This window comes from Moschus berezovskii, chromosome 1 (assembly GCF_049115385.1).
Source record: "Moschus berezovskii isolate FMDL1 chromosome 1, NW_MosBer_1.0, whole genome shotgun sequence".
NCBI classification, from domain to species: Eukaryota; Metazoa; Chordata; class Mammalia; order Artiodactyla; family Moschidae; genus Moschus; species Moschus berezovskii.
The window spans coordinates 29110127-29132205 of NC_142460.1; the positions used below are offsets into that span (position 1 = coordinate 29110127).

Here is a 22079-nt window from a genome sequence, read left to right on the forward strand (position 1 = left end):
CTTCGAAAGGAATAGATTTTTACTATGGCATACCATGCTAGCTGAAATCTAAACCTGATGAAAGTATAAAAGTGTTAGTTGCACGGTCGTGTCTGACTCTGTGACCCCGTGGACTATAGGCAGCCACGCTCCTCTGTCCATGGAATTCTCCAGGTAAGAATACTGGAGTGAGTAGCCATTCTCTTCTCCAGGGGATCTTCCTGACCTAGGGATCGAACATGGGTCCTCCTGCATTGCAGGCGGGTTCTTCACCGTCTGAGCCACCAGAGAAGCCCTGGTGTTCTCGCTGGTATTCTTAAGGACAGATTTGAGCTGAGGAAAGGTACGGGAACCGGAAACGGACATGTGCCTGCCTGTTATGGGTCTGTCTAGTGCTACTGTTAACAGCCAAAGAGGGCTTCTGTTCTAGGCATTTTTCACTTAACTCCATTTGGTGTAGGATTTTCTGTTTCTGACTGTCGCTACCCTTGGTGTGGTCCATAGTGCTGACTCTGGTTAGATGCTTAAATACATTAAATTCATGAGTTCTTGAAGCGCTCTGTGGGCCAGAAACTTTCCTCTTGCAGATTACCTTAAATGGGAGGTCCACTCCAACCCATCTCTTCCAAACTCCCCTCCACTCCAATTCAGCGATACAATTCATAGTCTTTTGTTTCAGATGTTTGCTTTCAGTGTGTTTGACAGGAAGGCTCAAGACCAGCTATCTGCTTTCCAAGCTGCCTACTTGATCACTGAAAATGGATCCTTACTTTGAGACACAATGGGAAGACTGGTGCCTCACCATTTCCTCTGCTCTATTCCTGGGTATCTTCCCTTTGCTCAAATAGCTATTTGGCAGGTGCCTTCAATTGTTGGAGGTGGTTCTCTTTAAAAAATTCTCTTTACTTGCCTTGGGGTGATTTAGGGAATAGAACTCACAGCTTTGACAAAAACACACAATTTGGACAATTCATTCTGTCTCAGGTTTCCCTTGTGGCTCAGCTGGTAGAGAATCTGTCTGCGATGCGGGAGACCTGGGTTGGGAAGATCCCCTGGACAAGGGAAAGGCTACTCACACTAGTATTCTGGCCTGGAGACTTCCATGGACTGGACAGTCCACAGGGTCACAAAGAGTCACACGACTGAGCGACTTTCACATTTTCTGTCTCTCCATCCCTACACAGTTCAGTTTATGGGTTTTGTGTGCTGGGGTAAAGGAGAACCATGGTAATAATTTCAGGGTAGCACAACTGTCTTTTTATGAACACTGAAGCAGGTGTTTATACCCAAATTAATTATGAGTTTCTTTGGAAAATGAGGTACTTGTCAGCCTTCAGGTAACAGAAAAAGTCCCAATCAACATTCTGTTACATGGATATAAAACTTTCTCATTCTCTTTGCTCTATGGTATCCTAAAATTTAGAAAAATAATTTCTTGACCTACAGCAACTTCAGTATAATTGATGGTAGTTAAATGTTTGGAAGAAAAGGAAGGTTGAGAATGAAAAGTTAAATGGCAGCTAACTTGAGGGATCTAGCAACTGATTGTAAAAATTCTCAATTTTTACACCATCTTTAAGAAGCACTTTGTCCCACACTCAGTGTTGAAAACATCATAAAATGGAGCATCTGCCCTAAATCTTAAAGAAGTTAAACAAGTCCTTTGTTGACGCAACTGTTCGTTTCGAGAACATTTTCTTAGTCAGAAGTATAAAGACCTATTATACTCTAGTATGTCTTAATTAGTACTGTTAAAAAAAGCTTGGTCACATAGAAATGTGGCATAGACGAATTCTGTGTCCCCTGTTTCTTGCTTGTAGGGAAAAAAGAAACTTTATAGTCTCCTATCCTGTCCCTGCTCTGAATTCCAGTGAGCAGGCTCGAGCAGTCAGTGGACAGGAGTCACTGGCTTTCTTATTCCACCACACCCTCCACAAAGAGCTATAGACAGCAATCTGATGCATATCTTTGAGTTGTTCTGCAGAATCTTCACAGGACAGTTACTACATGCTGGCCACAAGCTTGCAGATCTAGAAGGTTGAGATTGAGACATCACCTTGTTACTTCACCACTATATTTTGCTTTAAAACTCTTCCCTTAAAATCCTGAAGACCATCAGGGAGTTCAGGCATTTTGAGCAGATACTCCTTGCTTAGCTCATGCAGTAGGCCTTTCTCTGCTCCAGACTTCAACATCGCATTGTGCTTGGCCCCTGCATGGGGCACATCAACTAGGGTTAGACAACTGAAGTATTGGTATGTAAAAGCTGATAGTTAATCTTGAATTTCCCGGCCAGTTATTACTACTAAAACTTTCCCAAGCCCATGTATAACAAAAAATAAAGGATGGAAAGTTAAATTTTAAAACTTGAAAGAGGAAAAAAATTTTAAGATCTTTTTAAGAACTATGTGCAAGTGGATACCTAATAACTAAAAGGAGTAGAATAATAGAAAAGTAATTTTTGTCCAGCCTTAGTTCATGGAACATTAATTTGTGTGATTGCATAGTAAATGAATTGGATTATAATGACATTGCAGAATATAATTATTAATATTCTAAGTATAGAGAAATTTTATCAATAAATACTCTGAATTGCTATTTCCAAATGCTCTTTTGATCTTTAAAAATTCATTCAGTACTCGAAAGTGAAAGTCACTCAGTCATGTCTGACTGTTTGTGACCCCATGGACTGTAGCCCCCAGACTCCTCTCTCAGTGAAATGCTCCAGGCAAGAATACTGGAGTGGGTTGCCATTCCCTTCTCCAGGGGATCTTCCTGACTCAAGGGACTGAACCCGTCTCCTGCATTGCAGGCAGAGTCTTTACCATCTGAGCCAAAAGTGTATGTAAAACATGGTTCTTCAAGTCCTTCTAAATTGGTAGTGATGCCAGAGATGTACCGATAATAACTGTATTAAATGGACATCAAGAAGTGCCATAAGAAAACCAATCAAATGCTATGGAAATTCAGAGAAGAAAGAAACCGTCCAGCAAGGAGTTTTCAGAGAAGGTGGAATTTGAACTGTGTCCTGAAGAGTAACTGGAATTTACATACCCTGTGATTAGAATCAGCAGCTCTCCAAGTAAAGGAGAAACAAAGGGTTGTTAAGATTAAATGACCTTAATTCAGTTTGATGGGTGCATAAGGCAACTAAAGAGGAACGGTGGACCATGTAACTGAACAGGCAAGGGTGACAGTACGACAGCATGGGTGGGGGTGGATTGGGGGTACCTCTGGATTTCAATTGGTGACCAATGGATGGCTCAGACTATGAAGAATCTGAGTGCAACGCGGGAGACCTGGCTGATCCCTGGGTCAGGAAGATCCCCTGGAGAAGGAAATGGCAACCCACTCCAGTATTCTTGTCTGGAAAATTTCATGGACAGAGGAACCTGGCGGACTAAAGTCCATGGGGTCAAAAAGAGTGCGACATAACTGAGTGACTTAACACTTGGAATTTGAGGCTAAGACGATTAGACCTCGGTCAGACTAAGTAAAGGAAGAGTGAAAGCTTTTAGCAATGGGATGGGACGAAAGGGAGAAGGGAGTTGACAGCGTTCCAGAGTAATCTGGCAGTAGCTGACTGATGGTGTGGGAGAGTGGGGGACTAGGGAACAAAGGAACCTTCAGAACGGTGGGACTGAAATTGCAACTAACGGGGCGATTGAGGGGAAGGTACCAGAAGCCAAAAGGTATGAGATGGTAGCAGGAGATAAAAGTAGTTAAGTGTGCCAATGAATGACAGAGTCTGTGACTAAATAGGTTAAAAACGATGATTAAAGACAGGGTGGTAGTGATGTAATTTAAATGTATTTATCATGGTCAGCTTCAATCTTGAAAAAAAGATTAAAGATTGGAGTATCTGTGGTGAGGGGATAAAATGGTTCACCATGACATTTTTTTAAAATGGATTCGTAGCTTTTTAAAAAACTTTTTGGCTGTACCATGTGGCTTGTAGGATCTTAGTTCCCTGACCAGGGATTGAACCCAGGGCCCTTGGCAGTGAAAGCTCCAAGTCTTAACCACTGGACGACCAGGGAATTCTCCAGCATGACTCTAACCTGGGTAGGAGGGCAGACTGTCACAGGCTTTGAGACTAGACAGGAGTGGATGGGCCAGAGATCACTGAGGACGAAAGGAAGGTGTTCTTGGAGGGAAGTTTGAGCATGTAAATGGAAGGAAAGCTGGGGCAGAGATAAAGCATCTTGTGTAGAACATTCTGGATCGGGGGACCTGGGTCACACTGACTGCCTCTTCAGCTGGTTTTGTAAACTTGGCAGTCATTGACTTAGTTCATCCCGGTCTCATCTGTAAAATGAGGACACTGCCCTCTTTATACAGTTGTTGAGGTGAATGAGACTTTATGTACCCTCACCTCTATCCACCCCAGCCTCCATTACATATATGAAGTATTCAATAAATAGTTTCGGCATTTTATTTTCAGAGCATTTTTTCAGCACTGGAGAAGCTGGCAGGTACCCAGACTGAGAGACAAGATTCTCATCTTGGGCAGCTAAAGCTTTAGCCTTGTAGCTACAGACAGTAAGAGGGAGTAGTTTCCTGGGTTTCGCTGAACAACAGGAGGTGATGACTCTTCCCCTGCACCATTAAATGGGCTAAAAAATTGAACACGTTCAGCTATTTTTAATGTAGACTCTAATCAGGCAAAACAAACTGTGAGATGGAAGGAAGCCCTTTTCAAGGCTGTATTGAAAAACAATTGTTCCAGATTTAGTTAGGTTATACTCCCCACTAAAAATAAATCTAGTTACAACAGTCAATGATATAATTAAAACAAAAGTTGCTATTAGATTCTAGAGCCCTAACCTTTATACAACACAATTTTGCTTTATGGAAACAAAAAGTGCTCTAAGAATTATAATGATAAATGTTTTGTTTTTAATGCTTGTCCATCAGCAGCTGGGGAACTATGCATGTGGGCCAGATCCTGACTGCTTGCTGTTTATCAGTCAGTCAGTTCAGTTGCTCGGTCATGTCTCTTTGTGACCCCATGGACTGCATCACACCAGGCTTCCCTGTCCATCACCAACTCCCAGAGCTTGCTCAAACTCATGTCCATCAAGTCAGTGATGCCATCCAACCATCTCATCCTCTGTCATCCCTTCTCCTGCCTTCAATCTTTCCCAGCATCAGGGTCTTTTCAAATGAGTCAGTTCTTCGCATCAGGTGGCCAAAGTATTGGAGCTTCAGCTTCAGCATCAGTCCTTCCAATGAATATTCAGGGCTGATTTAGGATTGACTGGTTTGATTTCCTTGCTGTCCAAGGGACTCTCAAGAGTCTTCTCCAACACCACAGTTCAAAAGCATCAATTCTTTGGCACTCAGACTTCTTTGTGGTCCAACTCTCATATCCATACATGACTACTGGAAAAACCATAGCTTTGACTAGACGGACCTTTGTCAGCAAAGTAATGTGTCTCTGCTTTTTAATATGCTGTCTAGGTTTGTCATAGCTTTTCTTCCAAGGAGCAAGTGTCTTTTAATTTCATGGCTGCAGTCACCATCTGCAGTGATTTTGGCGCCCGAGAAAGTAAAGTCTGTCACTGTTTCCATTGTTTCCCCATCTATTTGCCGTGAAGTGATGGGACCAGATGCCATGATCTTTGTTTTTTCAATGTTAAGTTTTAAGCCAGCTTTTTCACTTTCCCTTTCATCACGAGGCTCTTTAGTTTCTCTTCGATTTCTGCCTTAAGAGTGGTTTCACTCTTTTCCATTAGCATATCTGAGGTTATTGATATTGCTAACCTCAGTAGCTTACTGTTTATGAAATAACACAAATGAGACCATTTAAAAAAATTATTGTTATGGCTGCTTTCATGCTCCAGTGGCATGAAAAATGGCAGAGCTGAGTACAGCCCAGGCAGTTGTAGCAGGAACCATATGGCCTTGTATGGTTTGAACTATCTACTTCTTGGCCCTTTACAGAAAATGTTGGAAGGGTGAGAATTCCAGTGAGAATCACAGAATGTCACAGACTAGTGACATGTCCAGGCATATATTCAGCTCTTGGTGAGTCCTTAATCCAGCTGTCAGTTCAGTGAATCCTGGGGATTTGCTAGGGTTGCAAAGAGTCGGACTGAAGCAACTTAGCACACACTGGGCAAAAAGAGTGGACTCCTTTAAAAGCAGCTTGAAAAGTGAAAGTGTTAGTCACTCAGTCATGTCCGACTTTTTGGGATCCCATGGGCTGTAGCTCCTCTGTCCATGGAATTCTCCAGGCAAGAATACTGGAGTGAGTAGCCGTTCCCTTCTCCAGGGGATCTTCCTGACCCAGGAATTGAACCCAGAGCTCCAGCACTGCAGGCAGATTCTTTACCATCTGAGTCACCAGGGTCTGTTGTCCAAAAGCAGCTTGCTGCTGCTACTAAGTCGCTTCAGTCGTGTCCGTCTCTGTGTGACCCCATAGACGACAGCCCACTAGGCTCCCCCATCCCTGGGATTCTCCAGGCAAGAACACTGGAGTGGGTTGCCATTTCCTTCTCCAATGCATGAAAGTGAAAAGTGAAAGTGAAGTTGCTTAATTGTGTCCGACTCTTGGTGACCCCATGGACTGTAGCCCACCAGGCTCCTCCATCCATGGGATTTTCCAGGCAAGCGTACTGGAGTGGGTAGCCATTCCCTTTTCCAGGGGATCTTCCCGACCCAGGGATTGAACCCAGATCTCCAGCACTGCAGGCAGATTCTTTACCATCTGAGTCACCAGGGTCTGTTGTTCAAAAGCAGCCTAACCATGTTCAAAATTGTCAAAGGTAGTGAGGGACCTTTTCATCCATATTTGCCTAGAACTGGGAACGCCCTAGCCATATTGTTTTTCCAATATGAGTTGAATAATCAAAGTAAGTTCTAGATGATTATGTTCTTAACACAATCTAATTGCTCTCCTATTACACAGATCATTGGAATTTTCACTTTGTAACACTAGCTGGAGGTCTTCGTGATCTGTCAGTTGAGAACCCAGATGATCAGACCCATTTTTTCATTTAATTTCTCCTGTCTTCTATGTATCAAGTGTGGCACAGGGTGCCAGGAAACACCGGGAGCTCATCTCATTTTACTGGTTAGACGACCACTCCTCCCCTCCATGTCCCTGGCTTTGCCATAAGAAGGACTGGCGGAGCACTGGCCATAACAGCAAGGGACTTGGCCGAATGCAAAATTTCAGTGCTTGGGTTTTAGAGACAGATGTGAAGTCACCGTCACGCAGCGACAGGTATCGACAGGATTATATGCATCGGCTCCAGTGGTGAGTTCTGGTGTCAAGGTCACCAATCCCCTTCAAAGGAGTCTCAGGGGAAGGAAATGGCAACAACCACCTACGGGGGTGAAATAAGACACTTGGGTTTGTGTTTGACTCTCAAAAGGACGTTTAATGAAGAAATCAAGGACACACACCAGGTGAGTGAGCTCTGGTATTAGGTATTTTCCTTCATGTTGCTTGTGGTTCTCAGAAATGAAAGTAAACACACAGTGAAATCCTTGGGTGTGAGACCCATTCTGCCACCATTCTGTGACTAGATCAGTGATAAACGAGCAGCAGAATAAGGATTAGATAAGAGGAAAAGGAGGATTCTGGCAGGAATGAGACCAGAGGCTCCTTCTGTGTCAGAGTATTTTTCTGAACCCTCTCAATCACACTCTCACAGAGGGTGCATGTAGCTGATATCTTCATACTCTGTGGATTAATTTCACAACCAGGATGATATATTTTAGTAACTTTTCTAGAAATTAGGATATTTAACATTTCACAAGCCCCAGAATATTACAAAGTATTTTGATTCCTTTACCTCTGTCAAGACACAAGAAGCCAGACTTGTATTTTAGGTGCTGACAGAACTACTTGTAAAAATTTCAAGTGATTTAGCAGTCATACAAATTATAATGCAATACCAGTTTCACATCCTCATGTACCTCTTTGCAAATGTAAGACAAAGCAGAGTTTTGTAATCTTTTAATAGCTTGTGCAACAACTGTGGTTTTGCTGTATTGCCAAGGTAGGATTCTTTTAAATTATAAAGGATTTTGTGTGCTTGAAATCCTAGGAAAAGAAAGAAAAATCAAGTTTAAATATGACGTATTAATTCATATATTAAGAAATATAGAAATCTTACAAGTACTAAGATACGCCCATTATGAGAATCTTGCAGGTACAAACCAAACAGATTTAATTAAATCTATTTTATGGGCAAGTAAATATTAGGAGACAAATCTCTGAAACTCTGCCTAAAGAGTAAAGAAGTAGGAATGGGGATCCGAGCGGGAGAAATCTTGTTTGGGGGGAGCGTGCTACTGGCACACAGCTGGTGGTGGTCAGGCACTCCCATACATTCTGCAATGCACAAGGCAGCCCCCCACAACAAAGAATTATGTGAAATCACAAAACTTAATTAGACAGGCCTTAGAAGAAACTGTTGTTTCTTATATAAATTCTTCTCTAAGAATTAGCAGAACATGTCGGTAGTGCCAAGTTTGAGAAACCCTGCTCTAGGGCAGAACTCTAACTGGAGACTCTAGTTCTCAGCTAATGAAGGCAATGGAGAGTAACCAAGAAAGAGTGAGGCTTCTGTTCTTCCAACTCAGCCGCCAAGTATCTCTTCTTGTTTGGTGGGATGAGATTATTTTATTCCACACTTGAGGAGTATTTTTCCACAAATTATAGGAGCAAATGTGGAGTTCCATGTTGCTTGTCTTCTATGGAATAAAAGGCTTCAGTATTGTAAACCACAAAATAAAGTGCCTTCCATGATAGATTCTGGAGTAGACAATTTTTCAAATCTTTGGTAGAAAAAACTCTGGGTTAGTACGTAGGTCTCAAAGGTTAGTGTCTTATCAGAGTCACTGAAGTGTTTAAAAAAACTGATGTCCATGCCTCACCCCAAGCTCTACTGAAAGGAAACCTAAGCGAATCCCTGCAGAATGTACTAAGGAACTTAGGGAAGCAGCGCTCCACTTGTCAAGGAAGGAATTTGACTTCAAAAACATGGGAAACCTCCCTCCTCCCACTGTATTCCTAAAAGCTAGTCCAGAAGGCTGAATAGCCATCCAAAGAGCTACAAAATCTGAGCAATGATCATATTGACTGCTTCTCTGGAGTGCTTACTAATCAAAAGTACACGAGGGTCCAAACATCCAAATTATGTTCCCTGAACAATCTGAGTTCGATAATTGTTGCACCTTTTCAAGGATTTCTGAAATGTTCCTTTCTGCAAAAGCAGAGGACGTTCCATACCCCTTAAATTTCCAGGAGCTCTGAGTAACTACAGGTGAGTCCAGGTCCACAGATCTTCTGGGAAGCCATCTGCTCAGTCCAGCCGACCAAGATAAAGATACGTGGGTCCCAGCCTGGCCACTGTCATCCTGTGAGAAGCGTGTCCTAATTTCCTCATCTTTAAAGTGGAGCCAACAATGCCAGATCTAATGATGCTAAGGAGGCTAACAAGAGAAAACACCAGGGCAGAAAATGATGGGATGGGAGAGCCCCATTGCTCTGCAAATGCAGCCATCCCGGGCAGGCATGGGAGCTAGCATTTATTTAGTTCCTTCTAAAGACCAATGGAACTCCGGGAGTTGGTGATAGACAGGGAGGCCTGGTGTGCTGTGATTCATGGGGTCGCAAAGAGTCGGACACGACAGCGACTGAACTGAACTGAAAGACCAATGGTAGACATGGGCACAAGGTATATTAAACGCAGAAATCCATCAATTCCGTACAGTTAACTCACTTCCCTGCCCAACTCCCTCAACACATTTGTTCTATAAATATGCTTTAAAAATACTCACATTTTCACTCATGGTAGTGGCTTTAGATGCAGAACTACTCTTCCTGTTTGTGGAATATAAAAAAGAACATTTACTACATCATTGCTTCCAATTCTAGACTACATATCCTCTTTCAGTTAACGTGACCTCCATACATTTTTCTCAACAGGAAGAAGAACATGTATCTTAGCCAGGTATAAAAAGCCCAGCACTCCTAACTGAATGTCTTATATTTATAGATGATATTCACAGAGAAAAGCATGCAACAATATATCAGTATGTGTGAAGCCCTGTGAATCTACTTGTAGCCTCAGGCTAGATACTAACAAAGTTTGCAGAATAAGAAAACCAGAGGCTTACTAACTTTCAACTCACCAACTCATCAAGATTTAACATTTTGAAAGCTTGATCATTACAACCTCAAATTTCATTTTTTCCATGGAAAAAAAGTTTTACACAGTGACTATGGTTTCAGTTATCTGTTACAAGCTGCATTGTATTCCCACCAAATACTCACAGGTTCAAGTCCCAATTCCCCCCAGTACCTCAGAATGTGACCGTACGTGGAGACAGGGTCTTTAAAAAGGTAATTAAATTAACTAAACTAGTTAGAGTGGGCCCTAATCCAATATGTCTGATATCCTTATAAGAAGAGGAAATTTAGATATAAACATGCACAGCGAGAAGACCATGTGAAGACAGGGAGAGCACCATCTTTAAGTCAAGGAAAGAGGTCTGGGCTTCTAGATCCCAGAACTATGAGAAAATAAAATTATATCCTTTAAGCCACCAGTCTATGGCACTTTTAAGGCAGCTCTAGCAAGCTAATGCAACATCCAATTCATTATCCAACACATTTTGAGGGAGATGGATTTGACAAATAGGAGACGTATCTAGGAATAAAGATATTTTCTCCCAGATTACTGCCTGGGTTAATAGACATACTGTAATTCAATGAAGGAATAATAACCTCCCTTACCATAGTGTGGTCAGCCTTTCTCCATATATAAGATGATGTCTCTCCTCTGTTCCTAACCCTCCCTACAATTACTTTCCATCTTAATAAAGGCAAGAATCTTCACAATTGCCTGGGGTTTGTGGCTGTATCATCAGGCTACTCTGCTTTCCCAAGGTCACCCCTGAACTAACTATGGCTAAGCCCTGCTAACTTGGGCCTCACCCTGGACTTGTCCTGGGATGTTATGGGGCTCAGAGACAAGTGTTGAGGAGCAAGTCTAGGCACAGAAAATCAATGGCATTTGAAGTCGTGGTGGCTGAGAAGAGAAGAATGCCCATACACTCCAGGTTCGGTCTGCCATTTCCATTCATGCAAGGACAGTGACAAATCAAACTGGAGGCTGTGCTGATCTCATACAGATCTCATGCACCAATGACTCCTAAATTTCAAACTCCAGTTAAGAAGAGTGAAAGTGCTAATTGCTCAGTTGTGTCTGACTCTTTGCAACCCCATGGACTGTAGCTCACCAGGCTCCTCTGTCCATGGAATTCTCCACATAAGAATACTGCAGTGGATTGCTGTTCTCTTCTTGAGGGGATCTGACCTAGGGATCAAACCTGGGTCTTCTGTATTGCAGGCAGATTCTTTACCATCTGAGCCACCAGGGGAAGCCCTGGTTAACTCCAGTTAAGATGCTTCCTTAACCCCAGATTCATGTGCTCAGTTACTCGCTAATTATCTCTACTTGAAGTATAACAGACATCTCAAATATTAAAATTACAAAGCACTCCTGAGGTCTCAACCACATTCTCCAACATGCTCCTCTCAAAACCTTTCACACTTCAGTAAACATTTCACACTTCATCCTTCCCACAGCCTTGGAGCCATCTCTGATTTCTTTCTTCTTCTCCTCACAGCCCACATCCAATCAGCAAATTGTTCAAAACGGATTCAGAATACCATCACCAATGGACTACAGCCTTGTCTAACTCAATGAAACTATAAGCCATGACATGTGGGGCCACCCAAGACGGACAGGTCATGGTGGAGAGGTCCACTGGAGAAGGGAATGGAAAACCACTTTAGTATTCTTGCCTTAAGAACCCCATGAACAGTATGAAAAGGCAAAAATATAGGAAACTGAAAGATGAACTCCCCAGGTCAGTAGGTGCCCAATATATTACACGAGAACAGTAGAGAAGTAACTCCAGAAAGAATGAAGAGACAGAGCCAAAGCCAAAGCAACACCCAGTTGTAGATGTGAATGGTGATGGAAGTAAAGTTTGATGCTATAACAAACAATATTGCACAGGAACCTGGAATGTTAGGTCCATGAATCAAGGTTAATTGGAAGTAATCAAATAGGAGATGGCAAAAGTGAACATTGACATTCTAGGAATCAGTGAACTGAAATGGACTGGAATGGGTGAATTTAACTCAGATGACCATCTACTACTGTGGGCAGGAATCCCTTAGAAGAAATGTAGTGGCCATCATGGTCAACAAAAGAGTCCGAAATGCAGTACTTGAATGCAACCTCAAAAACGACAGAATGATTTCTGTTCGTTTCCAAGGCAAACCATTCAATATTACAGTAATCCAGGCCTATGCCCCAACCAATAACACTGAAGAAGCCGAAGTTGAACAGTTCTATGAAGACCTACAAGACCTTCTAGAACTAACACCCAAAAAAGATGTCCTTTTCATTATAGGGGAATGGAATGCAAAAGTAGGAAGTCAAGAGATACCTGGAGTAACTGGCAAATTTGGCCTTGGAGCACGGAATGAAGCAGGGCAAAGGCTAATAAGAGTTTTGACAAGAGAACACACTGGTCATAGCAAACACTCTCTTCCAACAACACAAAAGAAGACTCTACAAGTGGACATCACCAGATGGTCAACACCGAAATCAGATTGATTATATTCTTTGCAGCCAAAGATGGAGAAGCTCTATACAGTCAGCAAAAACAAGACAAGTGGCTCAGATCACGAACTCCTTATTGCTAATTTCAGATTTAAATTGAAGAAAGTAGGGAAAACCAGTAGACCATTCAGGTATGACCTAAATCAAATCCCTTATGATTATACAGTGGAAGTGACAAACATATTCAAGGGATTAGATCTGACAGACAGAGTGCCTGAAGAACTATGGACAGAGGTTCATGACATTGTACAGGAGCCAGTGATCAAGACCATCCCCAAGAAAAAGAAATGCAAAAAAGACAAATTGATTGTCTGAGGAGGCCTTACAAATAGCTGAGAAAACTAGAGAAGCTAAAGGCAAAGGAGAAAAGGAAAGATATACCCATTTGAATGCAGAGTTCCAAAGAATAGCAAGGAGAGGTAAGAAAGCCTTCCTCAGTGGTCAGTGCAAAGAGAGAGAGGAAAACAATAAAACAGGAAAGATAAGACATCTCTTCAAGAAAATTAGCGATACCAAAGGAACATTTCATGCAATGATGGGCTCAATAAAGGACTGAAATGGTAGGGACCTAACAGAAGCAAAACATATTAAGAAGAGGTGGCAAGAATACACAGAACTGTAAAAGATCTTCACGACCCACATAATCATGATGGTGTGATCACCCACCTAGAGCCAGACATCCTGGAATGTGAAGTCAAGTGGGCCTTAGAGAGCATCACTATGAACAAAGCTAGTGGAGGTGATGGAATTCCAGTTGAGCTATTTCAAATCCTAAAAGATGATGCTGTGAAAGTGCTGCACTCAATATGTCTGCAAATTTGAAAAACTCAGCAGTGGCTACAGGACTGGAAAAGGTCAATTTTCATTTTAATCCTAAAGAAAGGCAATGCCAAAGAATGTTCAAACTACCACACAATTGTATTCATCTCACATACTAGCAAAGTAATGCTCAAAATTCTCCAAGCCAGGTGTCAACAGTACGTGAACTGTGAACTTCCAGATGTTCAAGCTGGATTTAGAAAAGGCAGAGGAACCAGAGATCAAATTGCCAACATCTGCTGGATCATGGAAAAAGCAAGAGAGTTCCAGAAAAACATCTATTTATGATTTATTGAGTATGCCAAAGCCTTTGACTGTGGATCACAACAAACTGTGGAAAATTCTGAAAGAGAAGGGAATACCAGACCCCTGACCTGCCCCCTGAGAAATCTGTATGCAAGACTAGAAGCAGCAGTTAGAACTGGACATGAAACAACAGCCTCGTTCCAAATCGGGAAAGGAGTACATCAAGACTGTATGTTGTCACCCTGCTTATTTAACTTCTATGCAGAATACATCATGAGAAACACTGGGCTGGAAGAAGCACAAGCTGGAATCAAGATTGCCGGGAGGAATATTAATAACCTCAGATATGCAGATGACACCACCCTTATGGCAGAAAGTGAAGAGGAACTAAAGAGCCTCTTGATGAAAGTGAAAGCGGAGTGTGAAAAAGCTGACTTAAGATTCAACATTCAGAAAACTACGACCATGGCATCCGGTCCCATCACTTCATGGCAAATAGATGGAATCTCTGGAAACAGTGATAGTCTTCATTTTTGGGGGGCCCCCAAATCACTGCAGATGGTGACTGCAGCCATGAAATTAAAAGATGCTTGTTGCTTGGAAGAAAAGCTATGACCAACCCAGACAGCTTATTAAAAAGCAGAGACATTACCTTGCCAACAAAGGTCCGTCTAGTCAAAGCTATGGTTTTTTTACAAGTCATGTATGGATGTGAGAGTTGGACCATAAAGCTGAGTACCGAAGAACTGATGCTTTTGAACTATGGTATTGGAGAAGACTCTTGAGAGTCCCTTGGACTGCAAGGAGATGCAAACAGTCCATCCTAGAGGAGATTAGTCCTGAATATTCATTGGAAGAACTGATGCTGAAGCTGAAACTCCAATACTTTAGTGACCTGATAGGAAGAACTGACTCATTGGGAAAGGCCCTGATGCTGGGAAAGATTGAGGGCAGGAGGAGAAGGGGACGACAGAGGATGAGATGGTTGGATGCCATCACCGACTCAATAGACCTGAGTTTGAGTGAGCTCTTAGAGTTGGTGATGGATAGGGATGCCTGGCGTGCTGCAGTCCATGGGGTCGCAAAGAGTCCAACATGACTGAGTTAGTGAACTGACTGACCATCAGTTCTTGACATTGGCGACACCATCATTTTGGGAGTATCCACCATCTTCTCTCGTCTAGATTATTTAGTAAATAACTAACGGGCCTCTCTGCTTCCTCCACCCTCTGTCACCTTTACAGTTTATTCGCAACAGAGCAGCCAGTGTGAGTTTTAAGAATGAAGTACGCGGATGCTAGCTCTCTGCTCAAGGCTCTCCAGTGATGCCCCATCTTTCTCAGAGCGAAAGCCAGGCTTCTGCCGGGAGGTTGCCTGTGATCTGTAACCTGCCCCCACTACACTGCTGTGCGCACTCCTGTCTTCCTCGAGTTGTTCTCACTCTGTTCCAACCACACCGATCCCCTTATTGTTGCTCAGATGCTCCAGGCATGCCCAGCCTTTCCCCTTGTTCTCTCCTTTCTGCTTGAGCACGCGTTTCATGGTTATCTGCCTGGCCCCCTCCCTCCTGCAGACCCTTCTCAAATGCCCCCGCATCAGCGCGGCCCTCCCTAACCACCTATGTACAGGGACAATCTCCACTCCTCCCCTCTGCATTCTTGGTTCTCTTGCCTGCTTTACTTTTCTCCATTATACTTATCACAGTCTGACATACTGGTGAGCTCATGTACTTGTTTACTTTCCGCCTTCTTCTACTAGAATGGACGCTCCATGGGATAGAGGGGTTTTTTGGTTTAGTTTTTTCACTGCTGTGTTATCAGTCTCTAGGACTGGACTGGACACATAATTGATATCCAATTAAATGTAAAATTGACTGCTAGAGCAAATTTTACTTGAACATTCTAAATTTAGAGAAACATAGAAAAAACACTTTTTCAAGTAGTACTGTGCAAATGCCTAAGAAGTCAATTTAATGACTATTTCTTCCCTGGTGGCTCAGACAGTAAAGAATCCGCCTGCAGTGCCGAAGACCTGGGTTTGATTCCTGGGTTGGGAAGATCCCCTGAAGAAGGGAATGGCGACCCACTCCAGTACTCTTGCCTGGAGAATCCCACGGACAGAGAAACCTGACAGGCTACAGTCCATGGGGTCGCAAAGAGTCAGACACGACTGAACAACTAAGCACAGCACATTTCTCTTCTAGATAATTAAACATCATTGACAAGTAGGCATGAGGTGGGATATGTTCCTTGATGAATCCAAGTCACTGCCCAAAGAATTAAACCCTCACAAACAACCCAACTTCCCACTTTTGACTTTAAACGGATGATTAACAAAAAAGCAGTTGATATGGGGGAAAGCATGCATTAAGAAAGTATACTTACTGGAAAGATGTTTCTTCTACAAAAGAATAAGTAAATATCATTAATATAAGAATTAATAGGGTATGATACAGATTCATATAAAAATGAGTTTGAAATTAATTCCTTGTTTTCAATTTTGATTCTCACTTGCTGACATTTATACCTTCTAAATGGACAGTTGGCAAACTTTTTCTGTAAAAGCCCACAAGGTAAATAGGCTTTTGTGGGCAAAGAGGTAAAATCAAGGATATTATGTAGATACTAACAACAAAAGAGAAAACAAATTTCCAAAAATTGTTATCAATGAATTAAGAAATCATAATATAACTGAATCACTCTGCTGTACACTTGAAACTAACATAGCATTGTTAATCGACTGTACTCCAATATAAGATGAAAAGTTAAAAAAAGCATGTGCATTTTTTTTTTGCCAAGCACTTACAGATATTTTTCAAGTAACTTTCAATAAACCTACTGAAATAAAAAAATGATAATAATCAAAATCTAGTAATACAGGTCTACTAATTAGAAGCATGGAATTCTTTTGGGGGGATATTTTTCTTAATTGGTGTTCAACAGTAGTTCCCTGTTATCAGATAGATTGCAAAGTTTGCTTGCACAAAGAGTTCTTAGCTTGTGGTCCATAGAAAAATCAAGTGGCAGACCAGATCTGGTCCATGAATCACAGTTTGCAACCCCTTCTGAAATGCAAGTTCAAGAAAACAACTCTCCTAGAGAGGTTTTCTGCTAGATGAAAATGAGAGTACCATTCCTAGCTAGTGAATTAATAATATTCATATAAAATCTTCAAGTTATTCATTATTTTAAGAAAAACTGTTGACCAAATTTTTAATAAAAACTCTCAGACAGACATTCTTTGCAGGTAGAGATAAGAGATGACAAGAATTTTAATGGGCAATCTAATCTGTCTGTATTTCCATGGATGACCAGCAGGGGGACTCATCCGGATTACATTACACTGGACTGGAATGAAACACCATACAAAAGAATAAATAGCTATTTATTCACTCACAGAGCAGTTATTTTTAATAATAGGGAATATTCTTGAAGCCACATTCATTAAAACATTTTACAATACATATTTATAGGTATCATTAGAAACTCCCTTTAAATTTAAGTTTTATTTTGGTATAAAAAAATTTTTAAACCTAATTTCCAAAAGTAGTGTTCACCATAAAATGGCTAGGAGTAAAGAAATGCATTAAGAGAATAAAGCACTTAAAAATCTCATCCATTTACCTCAAACTTACTGTATCACCAAATAGGAGCTCCAAGAGACCTAAACCCGAAGAAATCAAAACCTCAGAAGCAACTATAATACTATATAGGTTTCTAGTTTTTATTGAACAATTCTCTTCTAAATACATGTGTGCTAAATGTGACATTTAACATTCCATTGCTCTACACCGATAAAACATTTCACAGATTTATTCCAATGAAATTTTTATCACAAAACTAGAAATTAATTTATATCTTAAGAAGCACAATTACTTAACTTAAAGGATCTTAAATACATGTACATGTGCTATAAATACCCACCCACATTGCATCGCTTGGTATTGCTGCACTATGCCACTCCAGGGTGCCTGTCACATATTCTGTGGTGCTTCCTGAAATCCTGCGGTGAGACAGCTCTGTCTTTTCCTCCCTGTGTTTGCCACGATGCTTCATGACTCACCTGAGTGTCATCTTGAACATTTCCTACTGCAGGAAAGTTAACCAAAAATATTCTCCAGAGTTTGTTAGAACCTCTTAGGAGAAACAGTGTCTCGGAAGAAAACTCAATGTCTGCAGAAGTTTTCTAGCAAAGAGTGAAATTTACTTACTTGAAAAGTAGCCTTTCCTCTGAGCATAGCACACACCAAGGCCACAGACAGAAATCACCAAGGCCACGATGACTACAGCTGCTATGATGCCACTTATGTTGAGATCATCTGGAATGCAAAGGAATCCATGCATGATTGGATGGGTTTGATGGACATTTTGATGTCCATCAAAAAGATGGACAGATGTAGTCATTCAGGTGCAAAAGCTCAAAAAGCTCCCCTTTGTAGACACACCAGAAACAACAGATAGTTTCATGCTCTTTAAGCCTGGTCAACTAACTCACTTATAGGACACGGTACAAAATTGGCTGCAAATATTAACAGAGCTAAGTTTTATAAGAACCTTTTATATTTGAAAAAGTTCTATGATCCAGAAATAAAATACAAATATATGGCATTCTCTGGCATGCATTTGGAGACACAATAATCCGTATGATTAAATATCAGGTTACAAGTGAACTTTAAAGTTCAGTGTGTTCAAGTATTCTCGATACTGCCCACCTCATGCCTCACTAAATAGAAAAGGTAGTAACACGTATGAAAATAGTGTGTTTTCTTTTTAAAAATACAAAAAAAGCCACGATAAAAGGAGGGTATCATTATTCGGGCTGAAAAGAAAGGAACCACATGCTCAGTGTGAACTAGGATCTTCTGGAGCTGTACAGTGAAGCAGCCTGGGAGTAACCAGCAAACCTACGATTCACTTTCTTCTACACTTTACAAAGCATTGATTTAGAGAAGTCAACAGATCTGGTTTTGGTGAGAAGTTCCTGGTGAGAATTCAAAAAGAAAACTGGAAATGAGACTTCGTGAATTATGAATTTCCAAAGGTGTGAATTCCAAACCAAGAATGTGGAACATCTAGGATCAAGTGATGAACCTTAAACAAAGTGATTCTAACTTTTGAGTCAGCTTATACCAGAAAGTGTAGGTATGTGGATATCATGTTCAAATTAAAGTGATGCTTCTAGGACTGCAAGGAGATCCAACCAGTCCATCCTAAAGGAAATCAGTCCTGAATATTCATTGGAAGGATGATGATGAAGCAGAAACTCCAAATTTTGGCCACCTGATGCGAAGAACTGACTCAGTGGAAAAGATCCTGATGCTGGGAAAGATTGAAGGCAGGAAGAAAAGGGGACGACAGAGGATGAAACGGTTGGACCGACTCAGTGGACATGAGTTTGAGTAAGTTCTGGGAGTTGGTGATGGACAAGGAAGCCTGGCGTGCTGCATTCCATGGGGTCGAAAAGAGTCAGAACTGAACTGAATTGAACTCGGAAAACACAAAATTCTAAATTTTATGTATTTATTTACCGCACACTAGGAAAAAACCAACAGTATGTCAAAACTATGACTTCATAGATAATATTTCTTAAGATGAGGATAAATTAGATATTGACATTAAATATAAGCATTTAAACAAAAGAAAAAGGATGAATTTTTCTAGTAACTCTAAAACAGCATTGAGAGGGATATTTTCTGATAATTTTACCAAATGCTCATGTCTGACTATAAACGTTTAACTCGTGAGTCAGTTAGGTGGACAGTATGTGTACCTGAATTTCAAAAAGAACTGAAATTCAAACTTGTGGAAATTAGAGTATACTATTGAATATCTTTACTTTCGGATATCCTGATGTCTAATAAGAATACGTTTTCTTAAAAAAAAATGTTGCTAAGAGTTAACTGTACACAGACAGTATGAATGACTGCCTACACATTTGCATACCTCAAAAAGCACTGAATAAATGAACTTCTGACCCCCACAAAGCTGAAGACAAGTTCTTGAATCAGGGGGAGCCCTCAGTACTCTGCTTTAGGGTGCAGCCCTCCAGAGTGTCCTTTAACTCTGCGGGTGCCATCTCCAGCTCATCCCTCTCTATTACACAACCATTTTCAAACAAATGACTTTCATACAAGAAAAAATTAAAACATTTTATTACAAATAAAGTTGAAAAAACTATCATGCTCACTCTGAAATTCATGCAATCTGAAAAGATTCTTGAATCTGAATTTTATTGGACTCTAAGAAGCTTATTTTATGTAATTTATATGAGTTATGTTTTACAGCAAACTAGATACATAACTCGGAGAAGGCAATGGCAAGCCACTCCAGTACTATTGCCTAGAAAATCCCATGGATGGAGGAGCCTGGTGGGCTGCAGTCCGTGGGGTCGCTAAGGGTCGGACACGACTGAGCGACTTCACTTTCACTTTTCACTTTCCACTTTCACACACTGGAGAAGGAAATGGCAACCCACTCCAGTGTTCTTGCCTGGAGAATCCCAGGGATGGGGGAGCCTGGTGGGCTTCCGTCTATGGGGTCACACAGAGTCGGACACGACTGAAGTGACTTAGCAGCAGCAGCAGCAGCAGCAGATACATAACTTGGAGAAAGCAATGGCAAGCCACTCCAGTACTCTTGCCTAGAAAATCCCATGGATGGAGGAGCCTGGTAGGCTGCAGTCCATGGGGTCATTCAGTAGGACACGACTGAGCGACCTCACTTTCACTTTTCACTTTCACGCATTGGAGAAGGAAATGGCAACCCACTCCAGTGTTCTTGCCTGGAGAATCCCAGGGATGGGGGAGCCTGGTGGGCTGCCGTCTATGGGGTCGCACAGAGTCAGACACGACTGAAGCGACTTAGCAGCAGCAGTAGCAGCAGATCCATAACTATATTCAACATGTCTTGGGAGTTCCCTGCTGGCCTAGCGGTTAGGACTTGGTGCTTTCATTGATGTGTCCCAGGTTCAGCCTCTGGTTGGGGAACTGAGATCCCGCAAGCCACAAGGCACAGTCAAAAGACCCCAAAAAACAACAAAAAAATCTGTTTAGTCTGCAATAAGTATAAACATAGTATTTTGGGGGACTGAAAAAATTAACAATTAAAATAGCCAATACTTGACAGTGCTCATAATTCATCAATGCCATCCTAACACTTTTGAATATTATTTTAATCTTCATACCAACCTTATGAGGACAGTATTTCACTATTTCCATTTTGGGGAGACTGAGGCACAGAGGTTAATTAACTTGTTCAAGAGCATGCACTTCATAAGTGGCAAAGCTGGAATTCAAACCCCCTCTCCCAATACTTGGGAGAAGGCAATGGCGAGCCACTCCAGTACTCTTGCCTAGAAAATCCCATGGATGGAGGAGCCTCGTTGGCTGCAGTCCGTGGGGTCGCTAGGGGTCGGACACGACTGAGCGACTTCACTTTCTCTCTTCACTTTCACACATTGGAGAAGGAAATGGCAACCCACTCCAGTGTTCTTGCCTGGAGAATCCCGGGGACGGGGGACCCTGGTGGGCTTCTGTCTATGGGGTCACACAGAGTCGGACACGACTGAAGTGACGCAGCAGCAGCAGCAGCTCCCAATACTTGACCCTGAGTACTTAACAAGACTCTGAGCGTTTGTTTGAAAGAGGACTGCTCAGCTGAGCATATTATTTCAATAATTATTCCAAAATCTGTAAAATACAATGATAAATATCCTTGGCTTGTTTGGAAGGTGGATTAAAACAGCATCTCTGCTTTTTGGTAACATTATGTCAAGCTGACTTTAAACATTCTTTCTGGTTTATCCTTCCCGTGACTTAGCCTTTCCCTATCTCTTGCTGCCTCCACTCTTAAATAACTGCTCATTCTAACTGCAAACTCTTTGTTCGTCCCAATATTTTGTGCTTACCTACTTGCATTCGTTTCCCAGGACACCTGCGATGTCCAACAGAATTACGGGCTTCGCAGGAATATTCTCCACTGTCCAGTTTTGAAACAGTATTAAATTGCTATTCGTGGAAGAAAAAAAATATATCTTTAAGCAATAACTCTATCAGTAGACTCCTAAAAGAACCTCATGTAATATATGTACCTAGAAACAGCCAGGGTTTTGACCTCTTTGAGGCCTTTTCCTCTCTCTTCTCTACCCACTGCCAGCATCCCTCTTCTTTCTGCATCCTTCAACATGGTGGGATAGAAAGCTTTCTCTTGTGCATTCTCATTTTATGGAATCCCAAGAACCAGGCTCCTTTAACGATATTCACCATGAACTCGAAGCCAAGGTTTATGTGTAAATAATAAGTTAGACTGAAACCAAAAATGACCTTCCAGCACACGATAACTGGGGATTCAAAGGAAGCTGCCGTCATCCATACACTGG

At 41.6% G+C, this 22079-nt stretch overlaps 1 protein-coding gene across 3 annotated transcripts in view; it reads right to left on the reverse strand.

Annotated features, from left to right (window-relative positions):
* Positions 1–7931: 7931 nt before the first annotated feature.
* JAM2 (junctional adhesion molecule 2) overlaps positions 7932–22079 on the reverse strand; it is an 84786-nt gene continuing 70638 nt past the window's right edge. The window contains exons 6-11 of one of the 3 annotated variants that reach the window (XR_008685402.2): positions 21609–21708; positions 17914–18021; positions 17627–17788; positions 16088–16103; positions 9778–9820; positions 7932–8035 (exon numbers count right to left, since the gene is read on the reverse strand). Coding sequence is in view for 2 of the 3 variants with exons in the window: in XM_055421836.2 (XP_055277811.2) it covers positions 8003–8035; positions 9778–9820; positions 16088–16103; positions 17914–18021; positions 21609–21708 (300 nt within the window). In the remaining variant the exon portion in view is untranslated. Of the gene's footprint in view, positions 8036–9777; positions 9821–16087; positions 16104–17326; positions 17367–17626; positions 17789–17913; positions 18022–21608; positions 21709–22079 lie in introns of all 3 variants that reach the window. The other 2 variants (XM_055421842.2, XM_055421836.2) reach the window with 2 other exon arrangements.